Genomic DNA, 22,297 nt, shown 5'->3' on the forward strand with positions numbered 1-22,297 from the left:
GGAGCCAGTGACTGGTCCTAGTTAGTCTGAGTCAACGTTTCTATGACAACCACTCTTGCCAATCAGGAGAGAGCTTGTTGGAAGTCCAACCGCTTCCCTTGAAAGTGGGCTAAATGAAATCTGTATGAATATTTAACTTCAGAACACCTACTTTAATTGAGGCGTCTGATTGGTCTGTTTATAACTTGAATAACTTAACCTACTGAAGAAAACTCATGAAAGAAAAAATAGGATTAGCAAGAAGATGTTAAAAAAAAGATATCAGAATAAGAATGGTTATTCTGACAATGACTGAGTAATAGCTGTTTATTTCTCTCCATGGGATTTTGCCTTCTTGGAACCAGTGGGTACTTTCTTTTCGGGACGTAAAGTATGAGGAGTCACCAGTCCGGTTCTTATATACAGTGTCAGGGTTTTGACTTTTTCCTTAATAAACAGAAGAACCACACAGGAGATGAGAATTTTTGCTAAACTTCTGCAGAAGGAGAATCGGTCTGTCACAGCGCAAACCGTCATAGAGGAGTTCTGCCTTCCTAGCGCATGGAGCCTCGTTTTTTATTGAAAACTGAAGGTTGCAGACATGAACGTGGGTCATTTGATCAGGAACATCATACTCTTGTATAATCAGAACTTTCCAAGTCATTGTTTTCTTACTGAAAAATAGAACTGAGACAATCATATTATGGTGATAATAGTGTGTAAGCAAATGATAATTACCTAACTCTAACATACAATCAATAGTTGGAACCAGTAAGGCCATTCTGAACCAGAGAAATGTGATAAGAATCTGTCAATCATTAGGCCACACCCCACAGTTTTGATCTGAATTATAACAAATTAGGTAAAGAGGTTGATAAATAGCATCAACTTTAGTGTAATATTAAAGATCTTATCCAAACAATAAAGCAAAAGAAAAAGGAGTTTGGAATCAAAATTTAAGTATCATTTTAGTTTGGAGTGGACCGTTGCTCGTCCCATGATGAGCTACCTGTCAGTTACCTGGTAAAATGACAATATTTTGATTTAAAAAAGGGCTCAAACAGGAAGTTCAGGTGTTAATCTGTCCATAATCCTCGATAAACTGTTTTGATTGTTTTGTCATAGATAATTGCAGCACGATTTGAAACTATTGCCATAATAGATCATGCGCCTCTGCTGAAATGCAGCTTAAAGCCATACTGCTTTTAGCCTGCTGCCTCATTAAAATAAATGAAAATCACTCCACAGGCTCTATAGATTAAAAGAAGAATAACCTACAGCTGCACTGACCATTTCTGAAGTAAGAAATGAGGTAGTGGGGTGGAAAAGGTCATTCGTTCACTCCATTCCCAGCAGGTGATTAACAGGGAACGTAATTTTAGCAAAGGTGAAAGTGGAGGAAATGTGTCAATGGGGCTGTGGTGCAGTGGACACCACCATGGGAATGAAAAGGAACTCTGAAATCGAGATGATTTTAACCCCTTACCACCAAAAGCGTTAACTCCAGTGTCGACCACCATAACTCTTCAATGCAAATAGCCTAATTCCAGCGGATTGAGTCACAAAGGAAAGCAGCCTTGTATTGATATGCAATACTCCATGGGTTGCATATCAGCGCAAAGCTCAGCGTCAGAATCAGCCGATTCATGTTGATTGTGTAAATGGTTGAGGTTTCACAATAGTGTAAAGGTCAAATATCGCGCTAAATTAACTTTTTTGAGCTTTTGTGTGTATTTAAACGTTCATTTCTCACAAAAATGGATCCATTCACACATTTCTGAATATCCCTTGGCTCTGAGCACCTGGCAACCTACAAAAACAATATGTATGAAAGTGAACAGTCCCTTCCAGGAAGTATCTGTGATGCCAGCCCCGCCCCCAGGCTAACACACACCCTCACTTTCTCTGCGTAGCTAGCGGGGATCGGCTAAAAGCTTTTCTGTTATGTGCACAAATGCACAGCCGTCTTTGCAAATGTTCTGATGTTGTTTGTTTTCGTGGGCGGGACGCAGAAAGGCCAGCTTTAAGTTGACGCCATGAAATAGGCGGTGCCTACACAGAGCGAAAGGGGGAGCCTCAGTCATCAAGTCGTCTTACTTGCAGGTATAAAAACAGTTTTTTTTTTTGTGTGCCAAAGGTAATATGGATATAGTTTACTCTGAAAAGGCTTAAGAAAATAATGATTTAGACCCTTTAATGAGCTATTTAGTGTCAGTGGCGACATCTGTGGTGAAGTATAAGACACCAAAAGTTAACTTAATGTGTTATAATTGAAATACACACTGTTTTAAATCTTTATATGTTTTCTTTCAATTTATTCACTTGTTTTGTTTTTGTTTTTTTGTCGCTTCAAAAAATGAATAAAACAGATTTGCTTTGTTCTACTTTTAAAAATTCAATTAGAACTGTCTAGAGTTTAGTGTCAGGATTTCTTATTAGAAATGCAAATATTCATAAACCTCATGGAAACATTGCATTTTTGCATTTATTGGATCATACAACCTGCTCACTGCTATTACCATATATCCGCTGGGGCGGGATCCAATGCCTTTGTGACCCCTAACCGGATGAAGTGGCAGCACCATAAAATACCGGATGCATTATCCACGTCTACACTTGCAGGTCTCATATTCCATCACATTGAGGAAATACTATTCCCAGCCTTTTTTTTTTTTCCTTGAACTTGTTAACATGGCAGCTTGATTAATGAGCATAACAGCCTTTAAAAGCCAGCAAAGATCAAACCCAACTCTAATAATGTGCAGCAAACAGCACGTACAAACCAACAACTCAGCACAAACGCTGGGATTTCAGCAGCCTGCCCCCCGCCCCAAAGTAAAAATGCTGTCATAATTAAATCAATAAGCTACCTGCTGATCCAACGGGTGACACCTTCCGACTGTCGCTTCGTTTTGTCGTGCATCAACCCCATGTTAGCACTCTGAACACAAATGTCGCTCTGTCACTTTGAATGAGCGTTAAGTCAACAGCGGGGGGGGGCATGAGAATAAATAGCTGACATTAATTTCGGAGGGACCGCACAGGCACACTTCAGGACCAATCTGACTCAAAAGTCGCGGCTCGCCTGATCAGAATTCAAGGAGTTCCTCAGCTCTGCTTTTTAATGGAACTTAGGAGAGTCGTGGCGACAAATGTTGATGCATTGGCGTCCGCAGCGCAGCGGCCATGAAGTGACTCGTCTTCATTTCTGGCTTATTTTTTCTGGAAGCGCAGAGGAGTCGCATGCGAGCGATTGTTTCTGAAAGGACTGTGCGGTAGATGGATACTCCCACTCCGCTAACGGACATTGAAAGAGAAGAGAATTATCTGTGACAAATCTCTTCGCTCGAACCGAAATCATCCATCTTTTGGAATGAGGCTCTGAGCTTTGAAGACCTTTCTTTGGCGGGTTCACTGAATTTCCTGAGGCTGCATATTGAACTCAAACTTTGCTCTTCGTGGTGGCGGTGCACAGAAAACATTATTTTATTTTTTTGCTTGTAGGCACGACCAGAGCAGAAAAGCAACAGTAGCTTGAAAACTAACTCACCGTGAGCGTCTGCAGTGGCAGGAGCACACAGGGTCCCTGAGCCAGTTTTAACTAAGAATGAATCGGGGCCAAACTCATCCTCAGAGTCAGAGTCCTGGGCTGGCTGAGCCGCACTGTTACCTAGCAACCTTCCCTGGCTCTCATTGGCTGCAATGCAAGGGGGAGGGCATGGGAGCTGCTCAACAGGGGAGGAGGAGGAGGATGAACAATGCAGCGGAGGACCTGTGGACCACAAGCAGAGACAACACATGGGGTGGTGGGGGGCATGAAACACACAACCACAAACAAAAAAAAAAGAAAGACACACACGCAAGACTCAACTGTGACACTTCAAAAACAAACGGGGACACATCTGCCTATTGTCCCCCCCCCACCCCACGCCGCCACAGCCGCCGCCTCAACCCAGCTGGTAACACAAACAAGTGGGATGACTTTGAGAATGAACGGGGGAGACGTACTGTACGGCGGGCGCCCGGTTTGGAAAAACACAACTGACAAAACGTCATTTTCAGGTGTTCTTTGAAAACACAAAAACAAGGAGAAGAAAACAATCTGCCAGCGTTACGCTGGCAGGTGGAACCCGAAAACATCCACAAGTCCTTCAACACCAGCCGCACTTCCTGCAACAATTAGCAGATTCAAACCCGAGCAGCAGTCAGAGGCAGGAAGCAATCCTCCACGTTCCGTCTCTTCTTGTGTGACTTACATTAAAAACAGGCACTTTCCCTCTATAAAAAGGCTTATTGGTTTCAATCCCAAGCTGTGAGGGAATGTTTAAGCACCACAGCCCCCCCCCCCCCCTAATGTGTGATTAACTTGTGATGCAAATCTGCACCATGCTGTCAAAGACTCCACTTACAGACCCACTCCCGTGAAAATTGGGTTTTTGACATGTTTTTCTCATGATGGAGGACAAAGATGAAGAAAATTCAGCTTAAAATTGCATTTCTGAGTATTTCTTTATTCAAATAGTTGTTGTAAATTAGGAGCAGATGTACAAATGCCGGCGCTGGGTGGGGCACAAGCTCCCTGCTCCGCTCCATTCCGATGTTTCCACTTGTAGACGACTAGATTCATGTACGTCCTCATTTTCCTCATCTGAGCTGAAATCTGGATCAAAACTGTACGGCTGGATAGCTCCAACATTGCTCGCCACTTTTTTTGTTGCACCGCTAATGTTAGGTTGCGGTTGGAAGCTAGCGGGAGAACGTGTAAACAGAGAGCTCTCAAGCTGTGTCCACACTGAACACGATTTGCGTGTCTGGGTTCTCCGGTTTCAATGTCAAGTCGATTTACAGACGCGTTCGGAGGTCAAACTTGAGCGTTGGGTGCGGTGCGTTGGTCTGACGGCAGTATATGAGAGTTCACATGTCTGCACTTTGGCAAAGAAGGCACATTGCGTCAACCAATGAGCTTTGGCCCGTGATGTGTTGATGAGCAACATGGAAGAGAATCTGATCATTCCAACCGTGAACTTTGTGATATTTGTATTTTTACCATATTCTTGTTTTTACTTGTTCCCTCCTGGCACTAATGCATGACAGCACGTCATAGAGCTGTGACAAAGACAGGAACTCAGACGCCGCTCCGGCAGCAGTGGTGAAGCTCACCGTACCGTGAGAATCTCTGGATGATGACATGAACCCAGACATGGAGACCTGTTTACCGATGCTTTTGTAGAGCTCTTAAAAATCAATAAACCTGATCTCTCAACATCATCTGCGTCGTCCGTGCATCAGCTGTAAATAGGACATGCAGTCAATGCTTCTATGTAGCGATGTAGCAAAACATTTTTGGACAGGTGTCCAGCGGCAGATTTCACACGAGTCCAAAGAGAGGCACCCGCCGGGAATCTGACGGACGTACCACATACAGTGCTAAGACATCCTCAGTAAATGGAAGGGAAGGGGAGGCGGGGTTACCCTGCACCAACAGTCCTTCCTACAACTTATTTCTGATAAACTTCTGGCGCTCTGCAGAAAGTAAGTTCTAAACACTGACAGAGGTTTTTTTTGGGCTAAAAACAAAAGTCATCACTGGAAACGCTTTGAAAATAGATCAAAGGATGATCTTTTGTTGACGAGCGATTGTGTTGGAATCAACCGGACTGTCGCTCATCAGAGGAGATGAATTCCCTCCCCCCTCCTGTGACCGTCCCTGAAGAGTATTAATGCACGACTCACTGACTCGCATCTAATTAGGCAACAATTAGTGATATGAAGACATCAGGAAGCAAACTGCCCCCTCAGAGAGTCGCACTTTGTGGTCCTAAACACCTTTCTGGCCGTAAACTTTGGTTCGTGTCGCTGAGACAGAGCCCCGCCCCCCCGCTGAGGGTTAACAACCGTGACACTGCTGTTCTGGACTGTGGAAAAACAGCAAACGCTGAGGTGCTCAGACAGACACTATTACTGTCAAGCCCTCTGAAGACACTTCATTAGTGTGCGTGTGTGTCAAAACAACAACACTCTGCTGATCCCAGCACCCCTCCATGAGCTGCTATCTGCCACTCTGACAGACGGGGGGAGTGGGGGGGGGGGGAGCTGCCCGACCGCGGGAATTTTGTTGCATTTATCCTTAAAGGAAATTCCTCCAAACAGGAGAAAGAAAAAACAGGCAAAGATGTCATAACCTAAATGAGGTTAAGCAAGAAATGCTCAGTGGTCATTATTCCTGCACACAAAGGCTTTACTGTCTCCGGTGTAATTAATGACGCCCCCGGGCAGTTTGGACCCAAAACACAGGCAGCATAAAGACAAAGCCGGCGCAGGTGAGGAGCCGCCGAAGTTTCTCCGGCTGCCGCAGCTGATTAACTTGGCTCTCATTCACTGAATTACCGAGGAGATGAGAAAAAGAGCTTTTACTTAAGAGGCCTTGGACCATGACCTGCTGCCTTGCCCTTCCACGGCGTCGGGAAGTCACCGCCTGTCCGCTTCGGCCTGACTGCTGAGGCAGATCTTCTCCCACTGCATTGAAGGTCTTAATCAGCTCATTAGACATCCAATTAAAGAAATGAACAAATAACTGGGATCTGTGGACTGGAAAATGTACTTCCATTGCACTTGGTGTTATTTTTTGTTTTTTTTACCAGCGCAAAGACGCGGCCTAATGCTTCTAATGGATTTTCTTTTCAAAATAAAGCAGCAAAAAGAAAAGAGGTATAGACTGGAAACTAGATGTTTTGTGTTTGCAAGTTAAAAGCAAGATGGCAACGGTTCTCCAGATCAAGTCTGTGAAGCAGCCGAACCTCTGGACGCCACAGACCTCCACAGACAAACATGAGACCGTCTGTCCAACTGTCAAAGCTGGATTGGAAACAGTTAAGAGAAATGTACTAAAGCTCTAACAACAACAACGAGGCTTTACTGCACACCAGATGTTTACAAAAAGGCTAAATCCAGTGAAGCTGTGACAGCAGATAGTTACGTTGTTGTTTTGGGAATGGCCTGGATTAGCAAGCCCAAGAATGTGTGCTGAAAGTAGCTGACATTGTTTGTCCAGCAAAAGAAAGTCTATCGACTGATACAATTACTAGACAACTTTTTCTCTTAATCCATTTTTTTTCACCATAATTGGCCCCCAGTCTAACGTCGAGTTTTTAATTTGGCCCTCCGCTACAAAAACTTTGAGAACCCTGGTTTATGTGATCAACATGGATCGGCTGATTCTGACCCGAAGAAAAGCGACTTTTTATATCGGCTTCACACCGGTGTGCAAAACTTTCCCGCTGTACAGTATTTGTGCACTTCTCATTGGAAGTGGCCTCTCGAACACGCGTCGCCGAGGGCGGAGAGAACGCAGCTTCACAGTACTGGGTGAGGGGGTGTCATTGCTTCAGGCCACTCCCCTTTCCACTCCCCACAGTGTTGAACACTCCTTTCCGTCCTCACTTAGTGGCTTCAAAGAAAAATATCTCTAATGTCTCCAGCTTTACAGCGTGCTACGACACGGCGCCTGAAGGCATCTGTGTGATATTTGAGAATACAGAATCCTGGTAAGGTTCAGCACAGCAAAAAAAAAAAGGATAAATAAAAAACTTTCAGAGACGAGATCCAAACGGTCTGATTCCACAGAACAGGCTTCACACCAGAAAGATCAAAAACACAACGTCAAAACCTGAACCTACCAGTGCAGATAAAAACACAACGTCATATTTTCTATAACATTTGAGCTAATTAAAGCCCCAAAAATAGAAACGCTTCCAATCACAGCTTCAGACGATACCCAGACTCCTTTGCAGTTTTAAAGATCATTATTCGCTTTCATTTTCTGACATTTGATTAATTATTCTGTTCATTTTCTTTTCTTTTTTTGGTGTTGGACACCAGTGCATCACTGGAAAAACTGCCCATTTTTTCCCCTACAGATTTAAATCTGACTAAAATAAATATTAGAGGAGCTCAAACACTGCATAGCTGTGCGTTATTTACTGACACACAACTGCAATCAGGAACTTGATGCAGAATTTCACTCCGGCCTAATCAGAATGCGCACGCTGCTGCATTAGTCATTATCACATAAATAAACATGACAATTTATCTATTAAATTGCTTTTACTTGAAGGGACAGAAAGAGAGAAAATTCAAAAAGGCAAATAGTGATTAGGATTTGGAAGAAGGCTGCAATTAGGAGAAAAAAGGAATCCAAACAAGAAGAGTCAACAACTTTTATTTAGACAGTGCTGTTTTTTCTTGGTTTTTTTCCCTTCTCTGTATGTTTTCCAGATAATCAGTCGGATTTTACCAGCAACTCCTGAGCTTTAATTTGAAAACGCTGCGTTTATTTAAGCCATTTGGGGAAGAAGCAGAAACCTAAAAACGCTCTAAAAAGTGAGATGCAGCAAAGCATCCAGGGAAAAGGTGAAGGGATTCGGCCTCGATATCAAGAGTCGTGATTAGTTAAGGATTAGAGACGGAACAGGCTGTGGATTTACGGTGAAACGCCCAATAGGAGCAAACATGCATCTTTGACCAGAGCCGGTTTGATTGTAGAGTTCTGCAAAGCGATGAGTCAGAGTCCCACTTCACCCCATTTTAATATCTGTGCTGCTACACCACACCCTAACCCCTAAAACAGTGGTCCCCCAACCCCCCAGTGAGTGGGACAGTTTGTAAACACCACCAATGTTGTCACCGTTTTCTTTATTAACAGATTCTAAAAGAAGGTTTATTTTGAAAAACAGACTCGTTCTTGATGCACGGTCTGGTGAGAAATATACATCTGCTACGGTCGTAAGACGGACGCGCCGACCACAAAACTGAAACCTCCAAGCTAGCAAATTTATCAAAACAAAAGAGCCAATGAGGAAACAAGAGCCTTCAATTTCAAAATAAAAGAAAGCTGCATTTAACAGACAAAAACCAGGAGTCTTTCCTCCACATCTGGATTTATTGCCGCAGCTGTTCCCACAGACCATAATAATAATGACAAATATTCAGCAAAAGGCTGTCTAACATTACAAGAAAGCTGCTAATAAAGTTGCTTGAACTTCACATGTATTATCTTTAGAACGTAACAGTTTTGGTGACTGTTTTCTTTTTTTTGTCCATCGCCCCTTAAAAGTCCAACGACGTTAAAGTCGCCGTTTGATTTTTTAACTTTCACTTTGAGAGCTCTGGGTTAAGGAAAAAAATCGATATCACCTTTTAATGGTTTCTACGTGAAATCTAGAGTAGAAATAAAGTTTAAAGCAGCTGCAGGTCATTTACAGAGGATAAGGACCAACGTTACCCTCAAAAGTTCTCAGGAGACCATGGCATAGCGGTAGAAACTGAAGGATTTCAATAAATAAAGGGAAACGTGACAAAATCCATGGAGAAAACAAAAAGTGGCAAAGCAGAACACAGCAGAGCAGATGACCCGACACTTCCAAACTGAAAAGCAGACACTTATATAGACTTAGGGGAATTAACTAAATGAAAACACCAAAACCAAGAACACAACTAAAAAACCAAACAAAAAAACAGGAAAAGAAATTGGACGCCCACTTCAGCCTCCAGTCCGTAAACATTGAACTCATCCGTGGCCTGAACAAGGTTAGAGGCCACTGCTCTAAAAATCTATACATATCTAGTGCCCTGGATTTTAATATGATGTCATTCATTTGCCAGAGCAAAACCTAATATATGAACATTTTAACAGACTATTTATGACTCCATTGTGTTCTTATGATAACTATTTTGATGATATATTAAAAAAAAAAACATTTAAATTTATTTTTTAAATGCAAAATCATCTAAACGCAATGCATTGTGGTATATATTGGACAATCTATTCGGCATCAATGCACTTCACTTTTTCAGAGACTTCTGGGAAATTTCTGAGGAACTGGATTTAGAATATATACATACGGACGATCTGAAAAAATGGCAAACACCCTGTATGGCTCACTAAGTAGTGAGTGAATTCAGACACATCTGAGCTCTTAAACACAGAGGGATGAAAAAGAAAGTGGTGCTACAGTTTGCTAACAGTCGGCCGTCTGTTGGCAGATCAGTAAAGTGTTGCATAACTTGCTCCCGGCATCAATTGCGCTTGGGGTCGCGACGGCACGCTTTTGTCCTATTTTCACGTGTTGACGCTGATGAAAAGTGGATTTGCTGCTGCAGCCACGAGCGACAGTAAACATTCAGATCCTCCTGATCTTTGAAAGAGGCCCTAATGTTTCTGGATTGTTGGCTTCAAACGGACTGCTTCAAGTCACAAAACAGCAAAATAATACTGTGCTAACATAAAAAACGTGTTCTGTGAACAATTAGCTCTTGTTTTCTATTATTAATATATAAAGGTAATGTATTTTTGCCATGGTGGAAATCAGTTGTTGTCAAAATGGGTCTTAACTTTGCTACATTTTTAAAAAAATATATATATTCTTTAATTATTTTCTGAATTTAACTGCTAAGAAAACAGGAAACAAAATCTGTTAAACCAAATACAGTACTAAAAAAATTATGCAACTTCAGTGATTTTTTTATGTAAAACTCAGAGCTTTGTGCCTTCATTTACGTCTGAGTAATTCTTAAGGAATTTATTCTTTTTTTTTTTACAAGTAAAATGCAACTGTGAATGAGTAATTACAAAACAGTTTTCTGTACTTCCTTTTTTCATTATAGACAAATATTAGTCTTTTTATTCATGTTATATTATTGTTGACTGCTTGATTTATTACCTGCATTTATTTAGAAGTCACCAATCAGAGAAGAAGAGAAAATAAACCCACAAGAATTCCTTTTTTTCATTTTATTCTTAAAAGGGATTCATTGGGACTTTTATTTTGTAAAAATAAAAGTGTCCTTCACATGCAGTTACTCTTCAGTTTTTACCTTGGATGTTGAATTCACCTCCTTTTTTGTCCACTATTGATGAATCAAATCCCTTTAACTGGGTTTACTGATCATTTTATGTAAAAGAAAACAGAAATGGTTTAGTCCAGCCTCCAAAATTATTTAGATCAGCATAATGGTTTAGAGAGATTTCTTTTTTTCAATTATTTACATTTAATCAAAACTCATTGACACGTTAACTTACTGTTGTTAATTATTACGCATATTCTTACATGAAGCAGTCTATAAAGATGATGACCGCCAATTAGGCCTCAACTCCATCAGTGTTAACCCGTCTGAATAAAATTCTCTGTTTTCCTCTGACTTTTTGAAAGCAAGAGAACAATCAGTAAAAGAAAGTCAGGTTATCTTTATTTATTTTTATTTTTTTTAAACAGGCAGTATTTTAACTCAAAAGGTTTAAACATGGCCCCTGTCTGTGGTTTGGACTAAAATCTGGTGTCATTTATGTCAAAGTTTCTGCAAAACTGTAACATTTCAGAACAGAAAAGAACAAACTTCATAAAACATCCTTAAAGTAGCAAAAACAAAACTAAAACTAAGATTTTTTTTATACTTTCTATAATTGCGCCACCAAAATTTGGCACCTTTTTGCCAATATATTTAACAAAAAATAGACTTTTTATGACCACTTGAGAAAGCGTTGGATCACAAAGAACAGGTGAAAACAACCATTAAACAGCAAAATACTATTCAAATAAGTTTAAAAATGTGCTTTAAGTTGTCACTGTGTGCTGGGTTCATGGTTGCTCAACACACCGGCACTGATTCAAATATGACTGAATGAAGTGAGTTAATGCCGTCCAATTAACTAATTTATAGGAATATTTCATTTTGTTTTGGGAAAACTAATCATTGCTTGTGCTCAGGTCCTAATTTTACTTATCAAAACCCTCCAGGCAACACAAACAATGTAAAGGCTTCTTTCTGTTACTGTTTCTTTCTTTTTGTTGTTGTTATTTTTGCATTATTCAAATCCCCAAATTGGCATAATAACATTCTATTACACAGCTGCGAGCCATAACCAGCGGTTTTTGATGGAAATCAGACTTGATAGATAATCTAATTTAAGTTACACAGTTGTTAATGAACAGATGGGTCTGCTTGTGTCAGTGCTAAGCTATAGGAAGTCAAATTAAAGGAGAATGCAAAAACTTTTAACTGCAAATCAATTCTAAAATAAGGTTTGGGGTAATTTTGCAACAGTTTTATGACCAATTTTCAAAATAAAATACGCTTTTTCTTAAGCCAAGACTTAATATTGTGCAAAAAAGCAAGAAAAATAGAAATAAATTCGGTGTAAAACGAGCATGTGTTGGAAAAACAATATTTTCTCCTTCAGAGAAAAAACTGGGAAAAAACATAATTACAGCATAAAGGAAAGTTGAAAACAAATGCTGAAGAAAAATACCTTTTCCAACACATAAAAACAGAGAAATATGAAGATTTTCTACACGATGTGCTTTTAAAGAGATCCGGAACATGCATGACTCAAATATACCAACTCTGCAGGTCTTTCATTTTGATGAAAAGGAGACTATCTTTAGATTACTGCGTTGCAGCAATGAACAATTTCTGTGTTTGTCTATTCATCCGCAAAGAGAAGAAGGAAAACTGTCCGGCTGAGATTCAAAAAAGGAAAGCCAGCAGGGCAGAATCATTAGCTTGCAGCTTAACAGAATCTGCCTGTAGCGTGCCAAGATATCACCCAGGAAGATGAAAAGCCCTTCGGACGGGCTGACACTGGAGATCTTTTTACTCCACACTCCCGCCGTGTCCACCGGCTTCCAGCACCTCTGCACCCGACCGGTCCGCTCCCTGCAATCCGGCTAGACGACACCATCTGTGAGGATTCCTCCAGAAATTTTCCTTTGTCTTCTAAAGGCTCAATCTGGGGGCTAAAAGACTCACTCCAATGACAATTCATATCTATAGAAAATTAAGATTAAAATTTCATTCATTATTATTTTTTTATTCAAATCGTAGTGAATCCGGAGCTGATGAAAAAATGCAATTGGACAAAGATCGTAGTCGTGACATAGATGATACGCTCTTGCTCCGCTCCATTCTGATGCATTCACTAGTACAGTGTTTCTCAACCTTTTTTGAGCCAGGGCACACTTTAACCTTGTCAAAAATCCCGCGGCACACCAGCATCCAAAAAAAAAAAAGGAGAAACTCAGTCTGTATTGATCTACAGCCCCTCCTCAATCTCACATGCATTTTTGCGATAATTGTGGCAGAAAAAGCTGGAAGTTGCAGCCGTTTTTGCTAAAAAATGTAATGAAAGTTAAGATAGAAGATTTAAAAACTGTTTGATGTGTGTTCGTTGTGGTTCCAAGACGTCAAAGGAAGACTAATTGTGCGCTGAGACACTTTCACTTTAACCCAATGCATCATGGGAGATGTAGTGCAAACAGCCGCAGAACGCAGACAGACTCGCCTCTCTGAGCTTCATTGTTTTGTTCACTTGTTCCACAGTTTGACACCGGATTCTGTGGAAAGCTACACCTCTAAAGACGAGCTTTAGCTGGGTTTTTTTTGGAACTGAGCGACTTTATGAGCAGAATCAAAACAAGAAAGTGAAGACTTTAACCACTTCTGATTGGTCAGACTGATGACGTGTGATTAAGCCTCCAAGAATGATTGGTAGAGACAGTTAAAGGGGCGGGACGCTTCCTAAAACATTATAGCTATGGCCAAATCGCGGTACCATCCTTCTTATCAAAATGTCTTTAATAGAATCAAATAAACACAAAGAAAGAAGCATTTTACGATCTTTCATATTCCTAACTTCTCAGTGTTTTATCAGGGCCTGTTTGGATGAACAAAGAGCTGATATCCTCGAGATGGGAAATGTTTTTAGATCAGTTAATGAGGGCAATTTTCCACGGCACACCTGACCATCTCTACTGTGCCGTGGCACACCGGTTGAAAAACACTGCACTAGTAGCTGACTAGATTCAAGGGCGGAGCTACAGGGGACATGGGGGAGGCAGCTGCCCCCCAGCAAAAAGTTTCGTCCCACAATTTTTAAGTTATTCTTACCACCATTATTGACAAAGATGAAGAAATCAGTAATACAAGCATCTTTAAGCATTGCATATACAATAATAACGCCAAAAAATAATAACCACCAGGAGCAAAGACGGCTTTGATGTCTCATCCAAGGACACTTTGACATTTGTGCGGGGAGGGCAGGAGTCGAACCTGCAAACTTCCCATCAGAGGTTGACCACTGTACCCTCTGCACAGCTGCTCTCTTTTTTTTTGTTGCACCGGTAATGGTAGGTTAGGGGTATGAGCAAACTTTTAATAAACTCAAGCCACTCTACAGAAACTACGTCCTAGGAAAATGACGGCAGCATGATCATCACTAAAAGATGGGAACGCTTTCCGATTGGATCAAAAGACGATCAGAGTGGATCCATCACATCTGCATTTTCAAGCTCGTATTTTACCCACTCCGCTGCAGAATTCACTGAAATGTGTCTGTTAGCACTAAAGCAGCCCCCCACATTTCTGAATAAAAAGCAGCATGTCTAAGCATGTGGATGCTCTTGCCCACAGTTACCATGTTATATAAAAGGGCTCATAGTCAGTCCTCTACAAGGGGAAATACATTTGCAATTCATTGCTTGATTTATTACTGGTTTGGCAGAGTATTAAAGGATAATCATGCTGTTCCTGTTGCTGCCCATCTTGAATCCCTTTAATTCTATCTACCCGAGGCAACTTCTTTTCCATTCATCGCCTCGGCAGAAATTTCAAATCAAAATTGGATTTCCTCATTGTGACCAAATCCTCCACAATTGCGCTCCAAAAAGCAGTGTTTTCCATCTGTGTCCATTATTCCCTCCTGCTACATTTTGGTGACTTCCTGCTATGTCAAATCCGCGCCCGGGATTTGCTTCAGACGTGAGAATTAAGAAATGTAGCTACAAGGTTGGAAGAAAAAAAGAAAGACAGAAAGGCAAAAAGCTCACACATGTACAGCGACAGGATTATTGTGCGGCAGCAGGTCCCTCCAACCCAACGCTACTCCTTTCATGCGTCTCATATTGTCGCCTTTTTTCCTTTTCGACTGGTGGTGAGGTTTGGTTTTGTGAGGTTTCTAATTCTATCAGAACCAGGGCCTCTTGATAGTGTGGATTTTTAGATGGGTTTTGGAGCTGACATGCACTTAGCCTGAGGCAAATCACTTCCAGCTCTGGCAAAATCTTTGAAATAAAATGTGGGTTTTTAAATAAGCAGCATTTAGCCATTCCTTAAAAACAATGTCATTAAATCTTGTACTTGTTCACTAACTTTTGCAAGAGTTCTGAAAAATGGGAATTTTCAGGCAGCTATAAGCTTTTTGTTGTTATTTTTTGATCAAACAGTTACGTCTTTCCTAAAATGAATGGCCTACATTCAAAATGATGTCATATATGAGGCGCATTGAGTCAAGAGTCAGAAAGAAGTCTGTCAGCCAGTCAAACTTCATTAACTGAGTTTACAGTAACTCCATGGCTTTGTCCGAATTCCTTCACTACTCACTAATAGTTTCTACTTTCGCCATTTTGTAGTGCTGTCCAAATCTACAAATCCAAAATTAAATGCCCAAAAAAATCTCCCAGAAGTGTGCATCGATGCTCACTAGTTTGGCGAATAATTTTAACAAAGAAAATGTATTTAAATGTATTTTTTAAATAAAATATCAACATTTTTATCTTCAGAACATAGTAGATTCATAAATGGTCGTCGCAAAACGCTCATATCAATGAGATTTCGATGACGTCATATTCACCGTTTAAAAAAAAAAAAAGTAGTGATCATGGCGACCGAATTGCCTTTAAAATCCAGGGCACTACATAGTGCAGCACTTTATAGTTTTTTAGTAGTTAGGGTTAGGGTGGGAATTCGGACACAGCCTATTGTTTGTAATAGGCTACATGTTAGTCACGTTAGTCTATTCATAATACCTGTAACTCTCAAACTTGTTTGCAACTCATAAAAAACAGACTGACCCCACTAAAACAAATGTTACTGTGACTACGCTAACTCCCAACCTTTTTAGTAACACGTTAAAAAAGAAAAAGTCATGGCTACACGTTAGCTGCGTTAGCCTATTCACAATGCCTTTAACTCCCGACCTTGTTTTCATTATGTAACAACACAGACTGATACTGCTAAAACTAATGTTTCTGTGACTACGCTAACGCCTAACCTTGTTAGTAGCACGTAAAAAAAAAAAGACTGTCTGAAGGCCCCCACACACCGGGACGAATATTCGCCAGGCGTTATTCGCCAGCGTTTTTCGCCACGTCTTTTGTGTTCACACCCAGGCGATTTTCGCTGACGATGAGTCGAGCGAACATGCAATTTCATTCCCTGACATTAGATGGCGCTTAATGTAAACAGAAATACTCCTGTACACAAGGTGGCGCTGCGCAACTTTAGGCTTCTTAAAGTCGCTTTTCACTCAGAAGAAGAGAGCAAGTATTTACGCGCTAGTCAGAATAATAAAAAGAAAACATGAATATTTCAAGCACCATTAGCTCCAACTGGTGCTTGGTTCGGGGATATTTTAGAATGTCCGTCATTGTTTCTTCGCAGCAGTGTAGACGCTACTTGGCGTCTATCTTCTTCGCTGGTATGTGTGCTCAGCAAGGCAGTTTTGTGTTTGAGCGCCCCCAAGTTGTGTTTTACTGTAACTTCAGAAGCTCCAGACACGTGTGCAAAAGCGGCATTTTCATTGGTCGAATGAAAATGCCGCGTCTAAAAAAAAAAAACGAACCCGAGGCGTTTTTTTTTTTGACGCTTTGACGCGTTGCGTTTTTTCGCGTCGGTGTGCACACTCACATTGGTGCCCTTTGTTTAGTCACGAGGCGTTAAACGTCGGCGAAAATCGCCGCCGAAATTCGTCCCGGTGTGAACGGGCCTTGACACCGCTACACACTGGCCGCATTAAGTGGATTTACAATACCTGTAACTCCCAACGTTGCTTGGAACTTACTAAAAACACAGACTAATACCGCTAAAACAAACGTAAAACAAACTCCCAACCTATTAAAAACAAAAACAGCGCATTAGCCACATTAGCATATTTACAATACTTGTAAAGCCCAACTGTGTTTGTAACCCCTAAAAAAACTAGTCAGACACCGCTACACGCTAGCATTTAGAAATCGCTTCGACATCACTAAGCACAACCAGAATGAATCCATATATAAGCCGTACAGGACTATAAGGTACAGTCATTCATTAAAAAAATGAAGATTTTGAGTGTGCCTTATAGTGCAGAAACTGTTATTCTAGAATTCACCAGGCCTGGCCCTTCATGCTGTGTGCAGGGACACAGTGGTGATGGTGGCATCTTTGTTCAGTGAGACCCCATGCGAGCCACATGTAGCCCTAATGAGTCGTTTACAATTTCAGGCTCCGCTTACCCTCAAACACAGAAAGTAAACTTTTGTCTTCTCCCCTCCCCTCACCCATCCTCACCATTCGGGGATCTTAAGAGGATTGTGGGGGTCATTATTTATTCATACCATTGTGTTTATTCAGCAGCCTCTGCGTGTGATGGGAGAGGAGCAGCCAGTGCAGGAGGAGTAAAAGCGGATAATTATCCACTATTAGCATTGTTGGTTTTTTTGTAGGCCCGGTTGACGACTGTGCCGGGATGAAGGTCCGCAGACATGTGTTCAAAGCTCATTACCGTGTTTTGACGTCTGACTTATGTGCAGAGGATTGGCAGGGAGGGTGTGGTTGCCAGTTTTCTTCTTGTTTTCTTTATCCCACCTTTTTTAGTGCTGTTAAAGAAGATATCCCGCTTCAGTCACATCTGAACCTTGGACCTCTAAAACAGACATCAGTTGCCTGCAGGTTGTTGTTAACAGTGAGGGGTGAGGCCACTGGAATCCATACTTTTGATCCAAGAAGAAAGAAAGCCCCAGGGGTGCTTAAATGGGGGGGTTGGGAGGGATTTAGTGCTAACATTTATTCTCAAAAAGCAGGAAAGTGTAGAAAATAGCTGTTTAAGTTCCAAATGTATGCAACTTTAACGTTATACATTTTATTTTTAAAAGCCAAACCTGACTTCTATGCTGTTAATGAATGAACCACCATGATCATCTTTTAAGCTATTTTAAAAGTCTTCCCTTTTGATTATTTCAAGCTTGGTCATTAAAGTTATGGTTCATACTTTAATAACTGTGCTCATGAGGCTGCAATTGGTCACACATTAATTTTTACTCGCTTTGAAGAAACCGGCGGTGATGATGATGATGATGGAGCATCAGCCTCATCCGCAAGTGCTGAGTTAGTGTAAGGAGGTGTGTGTGTGTGTGTGCGTGTGTGTACCTAAATACCTGCAATGTATTTTTTAGTGTAAATGTTTCCAAACTTTTTGCAAAGATTGCCAGATTTGGTGAGTTGAAAATGTGTGAGGGCCAACCAATCGGCCTCCATTCTTTGAACCCTTATAATAACATTAAATACAAAATAAGTATTTAATGAACCTACTTTTTGCAATGTGATAAATAAATCTTGATCAGAAGTACAAACCACTGTAATTTTGATAATTGCGTGTACTGTGAACATTTTAGAAATGGGATAGAAAATGTCACAGAATGGTCCAGTGACAGGGTTGCCACAGCTTTATAACGGCTTAGAACAAAATTTAGCCAATCACAATCAAGAAATTGTACACAGTTTTTTTTTTTATTTGAATGCGCCCACAGCAGGTCACGTCATGATTAGAAAGACCGGGTCAGAAACACAGAGTCCATTAGTTCAGTAAAAACGTTTATTTTATTTTATTTGTATTTCTCTTAGATTTAGGACTTAAGAAAAAGTACTGAATGCTTGATTAAACGGTAGATTAGCTGTAATTTGCAGACTAGCATGCCCTAAATACCAGCAATGCTCCTTTTGGTATCTGCAGAGGACATTTAGGGCTGTGCAATGATTCAATGATGAAGAGAATTGTAGTTACAACCTAAAGAATTAGTTATATGGAAAAGTATCCTAAAACAACAGTTCAAATGACTTTACTTCCTCTTTGTGTTATTAACCTTAGGACAAAAATCAATCCTTATGTATTTAAAGCCATTAGAATAATAAATATTATGATTATCATTATTATTATTATTATTATTAGCAGTTTAAATTAATATAACTTTGACACTTTAAATATGAAAGTAAAAAGTATAGAAAGGAAGAAACATCCCCCAGAAGGGAAAAGAGCAAAATAATAATGAAACAATTTTTTTTTTTGATAATTTCAACTCCTCTGAAGCTTTTCAAGAGCAAGACTCATGCTGGAATATCTATGTGGCAAAAACTGAACTAAAAAAACTTTTTTGGAAGTCAATTTCTCTACAAACCCCTTCTGTTTGTGTCACTGTTTGATCAATATCTAGCTGAAAATCCTGAAAATAAAATAAACCTGATATAAATGTCAATTTAATGCACTTTTCTAATTTTCACTTTTTAACTTGCACTGCTTGTGTCTTTCTTTGCCCTTTCCATCAAGTTTTTTCCAACAAAAACCAGTTTCAAAGCTGAAAGAATGCCAACAAAAACACAAAAAACAAAAGTGCTAGACATCCAGGAGGTGAAGTCTGCAGCTGCTGCAAGTTAAAACAAAAAAACCTGAAGTTTCCTCTTTTCTTCTACCCATGGAGGTAATATATATACTAAAAATCCTGTGTTTTTCTCTAAACCTCATGGAGCTGACTGACAGAAGTCTGTTTATTTCTGGTTATTGTCTGGACTTGTCCAGTTTGAGCTTATGTAACAACTCCCTCCATGTGCTTTAGGTTACATGAGCTCACAGAGAAAATTTGTCTGTTGAAAACTACAATTTCCAATGACACTTAAATATAAACCTGCTAAAGAATCCCAGAAACTGTAAACAACTCTCACTGCAAACTTGGTAACATGAACTTAAACCAGGAAAAAGTCAATCTACTGTGTCAGACTTTGACAGCAGCTGGCGTGGGTTAGAGAAAAGGCCAAAAACATTCAGTGTGAAACAATTGGAGAACCAGTAAAAGCAGAAGAAAGAAATACTTGGACATGCTTGTTTTTATAGTCCAATTACATTTTCAGCTCGGTTCCATTAAAGATTTTACTCTTTGTACCTTTATAGAGAAAACACGATTTCCTCAAAACTATGAATGTCTGTGTTTATCTGTTTTCACACCGGCATTCTAGTTTTTCAATCCAAATATTCATTCTGGTCCTAGGCTTATATGTTTTTTGAAAAATGCAATAAAGTTATTTATTTTGCTGATGGTGTGGTGTTTTTATACGATTTAAAATGCAAGGTTTTGATAAAAAGATCTGCAGTCAGTTTTTTGTTGATGAGGTTTTGTTTCTTCTAGAGTAAAAACCCAAAGTTTTGACAAAATGATTTTTACTTAAAGCTATTTTTGCCCTGATGACGTGATGGTTTTTCTAAGGTAATAACCCAAGGTTTTGATTAAAAGATCTGTACCAAACCTTTTTTTTCGTTTGTATGTTTTTTTTGCTGATGATATGATTGTTTTTCTAGAGTAAAAACGAAAGGTTTTGATAAAATTACCAAGCTTTTTTTGTTTTTTTTGTTTTGTCTTTTGCTGATGGTGTGATGTTTTTTTAGGGCTGAATCAGGAGATGTTGATGTAAAACCAGCAACATATTTGGACCCAATACAGAATAAACACTGACATTCCAAAGCACACTAATGTATTCCTTTTTTATTTATTTGTTTTTGTAATGTGATGCTTTCATGTCACCCCGAATTAACCCCTTTAGACATTTGGAGATTGCTGCTTTTAGGCTCAAAAGTGTTCTGAAATGAGATGCTTTGTACAAAAATGGATTTACTTTAAAGCAATAAGTAAAGGAAAAATATGCCAAAAAAACAGCTATAATGGATATTTTAGTGTGGCAAAAAAGACCCTTCCATAATTTAACAAAATACACAAGTTGTAAGAAAACAAAACAAAAAAAACATTTAAAAAAAAATGATATTTCTCCACTTAAATGTGGAATGTTATCCCATAACATTTATACTAGAATATAGATTGGATTACTACATAACAATAAAGACAAATATTTTGTTTTATATTTTATAAAGTATTCAACACTTTAATTTTGTGTTGTGTGATAAACCCTGAAAAAAAAAGTTTTTTTTTTTTTTTTTTTACACACATCTTCGTGAATAAATACCAACTCGTCATTTTTGGCGAACCGGTCCAGTTTGTCCGGATTTCCATCTGTTCAATGCGGTCGGTGTATTCTCGGATACAGATCCAGAATACTGAAAAACTGCTGCATCACTTGTGTCCCATTTTAAGCAGGGAGCAGCGTGCCCTGGAACCAGCATAAATATAACATGAGCAGGGATAATTGACAGTGTGTTAAATGGGAACTGCGAGGAGAGGGGCTGAAGTTATAAGACGGTGCTGGGATGATCTTCCACAGAGAAGGGCTCATCCCGCTCCATGTGGAGCTTTGAGCTGTGGTGAAGCCCCTGAGCCTCCGTGGTAAGATGGACCCCGATGAGCTGCTGGTTTAGGCTGTCAAAAGCACTGGCAGGGCGATAACGGAGCCAAACTGTCCACGCGGGCCTCTAAAACCCTGCAAATTAGCCCGCAAAAGAGCCAAAGAGTTTTTCCCATTAATCCATGATCACAGAGGAAACTCTGCCAAAAAATAAAGAAAAAGTTAACAAATAAATAACACCATAAGAACCACTGTGGGTGGAAATACGCATGGCTGTTATCTGGGGAACAGTGAGTGATTCCTTTGAAGCATCATTTCGCCGGATACGCTGCTGCTACACTTCGACTCCTATGACCGTTTTCAGAGCGAGCTCTGCGCCGAGCTCGATTAGAGCGCCGAGAAATTACAAATCGTGAAAAAAAAGAAAACTTTTTCTTTTTTTACTAGAAGCACACCCCCCCCCCCCATCCCCTACAACTCTATCGCAGACACCAGAAGGCAGCGATGCATCAAAATACTGCTGTTTGACAAAAGTGATTATGTTTTGCAGCTCCAGGAAAAAGAGATACTCTTAATAAACTAATGCTGTGAACACGGAGAAATCAATCTGGAGCTCTTTGACACAGACTTCTCTAACATTCCCATTTGGGTTTAGCATTTGAGAATAAAACTTTCTGGCAGTTGTTTCCCTTCAATAGTGCATTAATATTAAATATTTTATTAACATTATTCACATCAGACGGTGAATAAAGCAGAGAAATGCAGTGCAACTTGATAGGATGGGACTTTATCTCCCCCCAACATCCCAGCAAAGCTCCAGAGAAGCGGCTCAACGTTAACACGCACCTTAAATGTGGGGTGTGTATCAAAAGAAAGTCGCTCAGACTCTTCCGGATGGTGCGGCCATCAGTGGTGGTATTCTGGTGCGTTCAGTCTACAGATGCACGAT

General features: G+C 40.1%; 1 protein-coding gene across 8 annotated transcripts in view; it reads right to left on the reverse strand.

Annotated features, from left to right (window-relative positions):
- Positions 1-22,297, reverse strand: part of tenm4 (teneurin transmembrane protein 4) — a 211,425-nt gene that overhangs the window by 135,399 nt on the left and 53,729 nt on the right. For all 8 annotated transcript variants that reach the window (XM_023962051.1, XM_023962050.1, XM_023962049.1 and 5 more), the window contains exon 4: positions 3,530-3,751. In XM_023962051.1, the coding sequence (XP_023817819.1) occupies positions 3,530-3,751 (222 nt within the window). The remainder of the gene's footprint in view (positions 1-3,529; positions 3,752-22,297) is intronic.

This window comes from Oryzias latipes, chromosome 13 (genome assembly GCF_002234675.1).
Source record: "Oryzias latipes chromosome 13, ASM223467v1".
NCBI classification, from domain to species: domain Eukaryota; kingdom Metazoa; phylum Chordata; class Actinopteri; order Beloniformes; family Adrianichthyidae; genus Oryzias; species Oryzias latipes.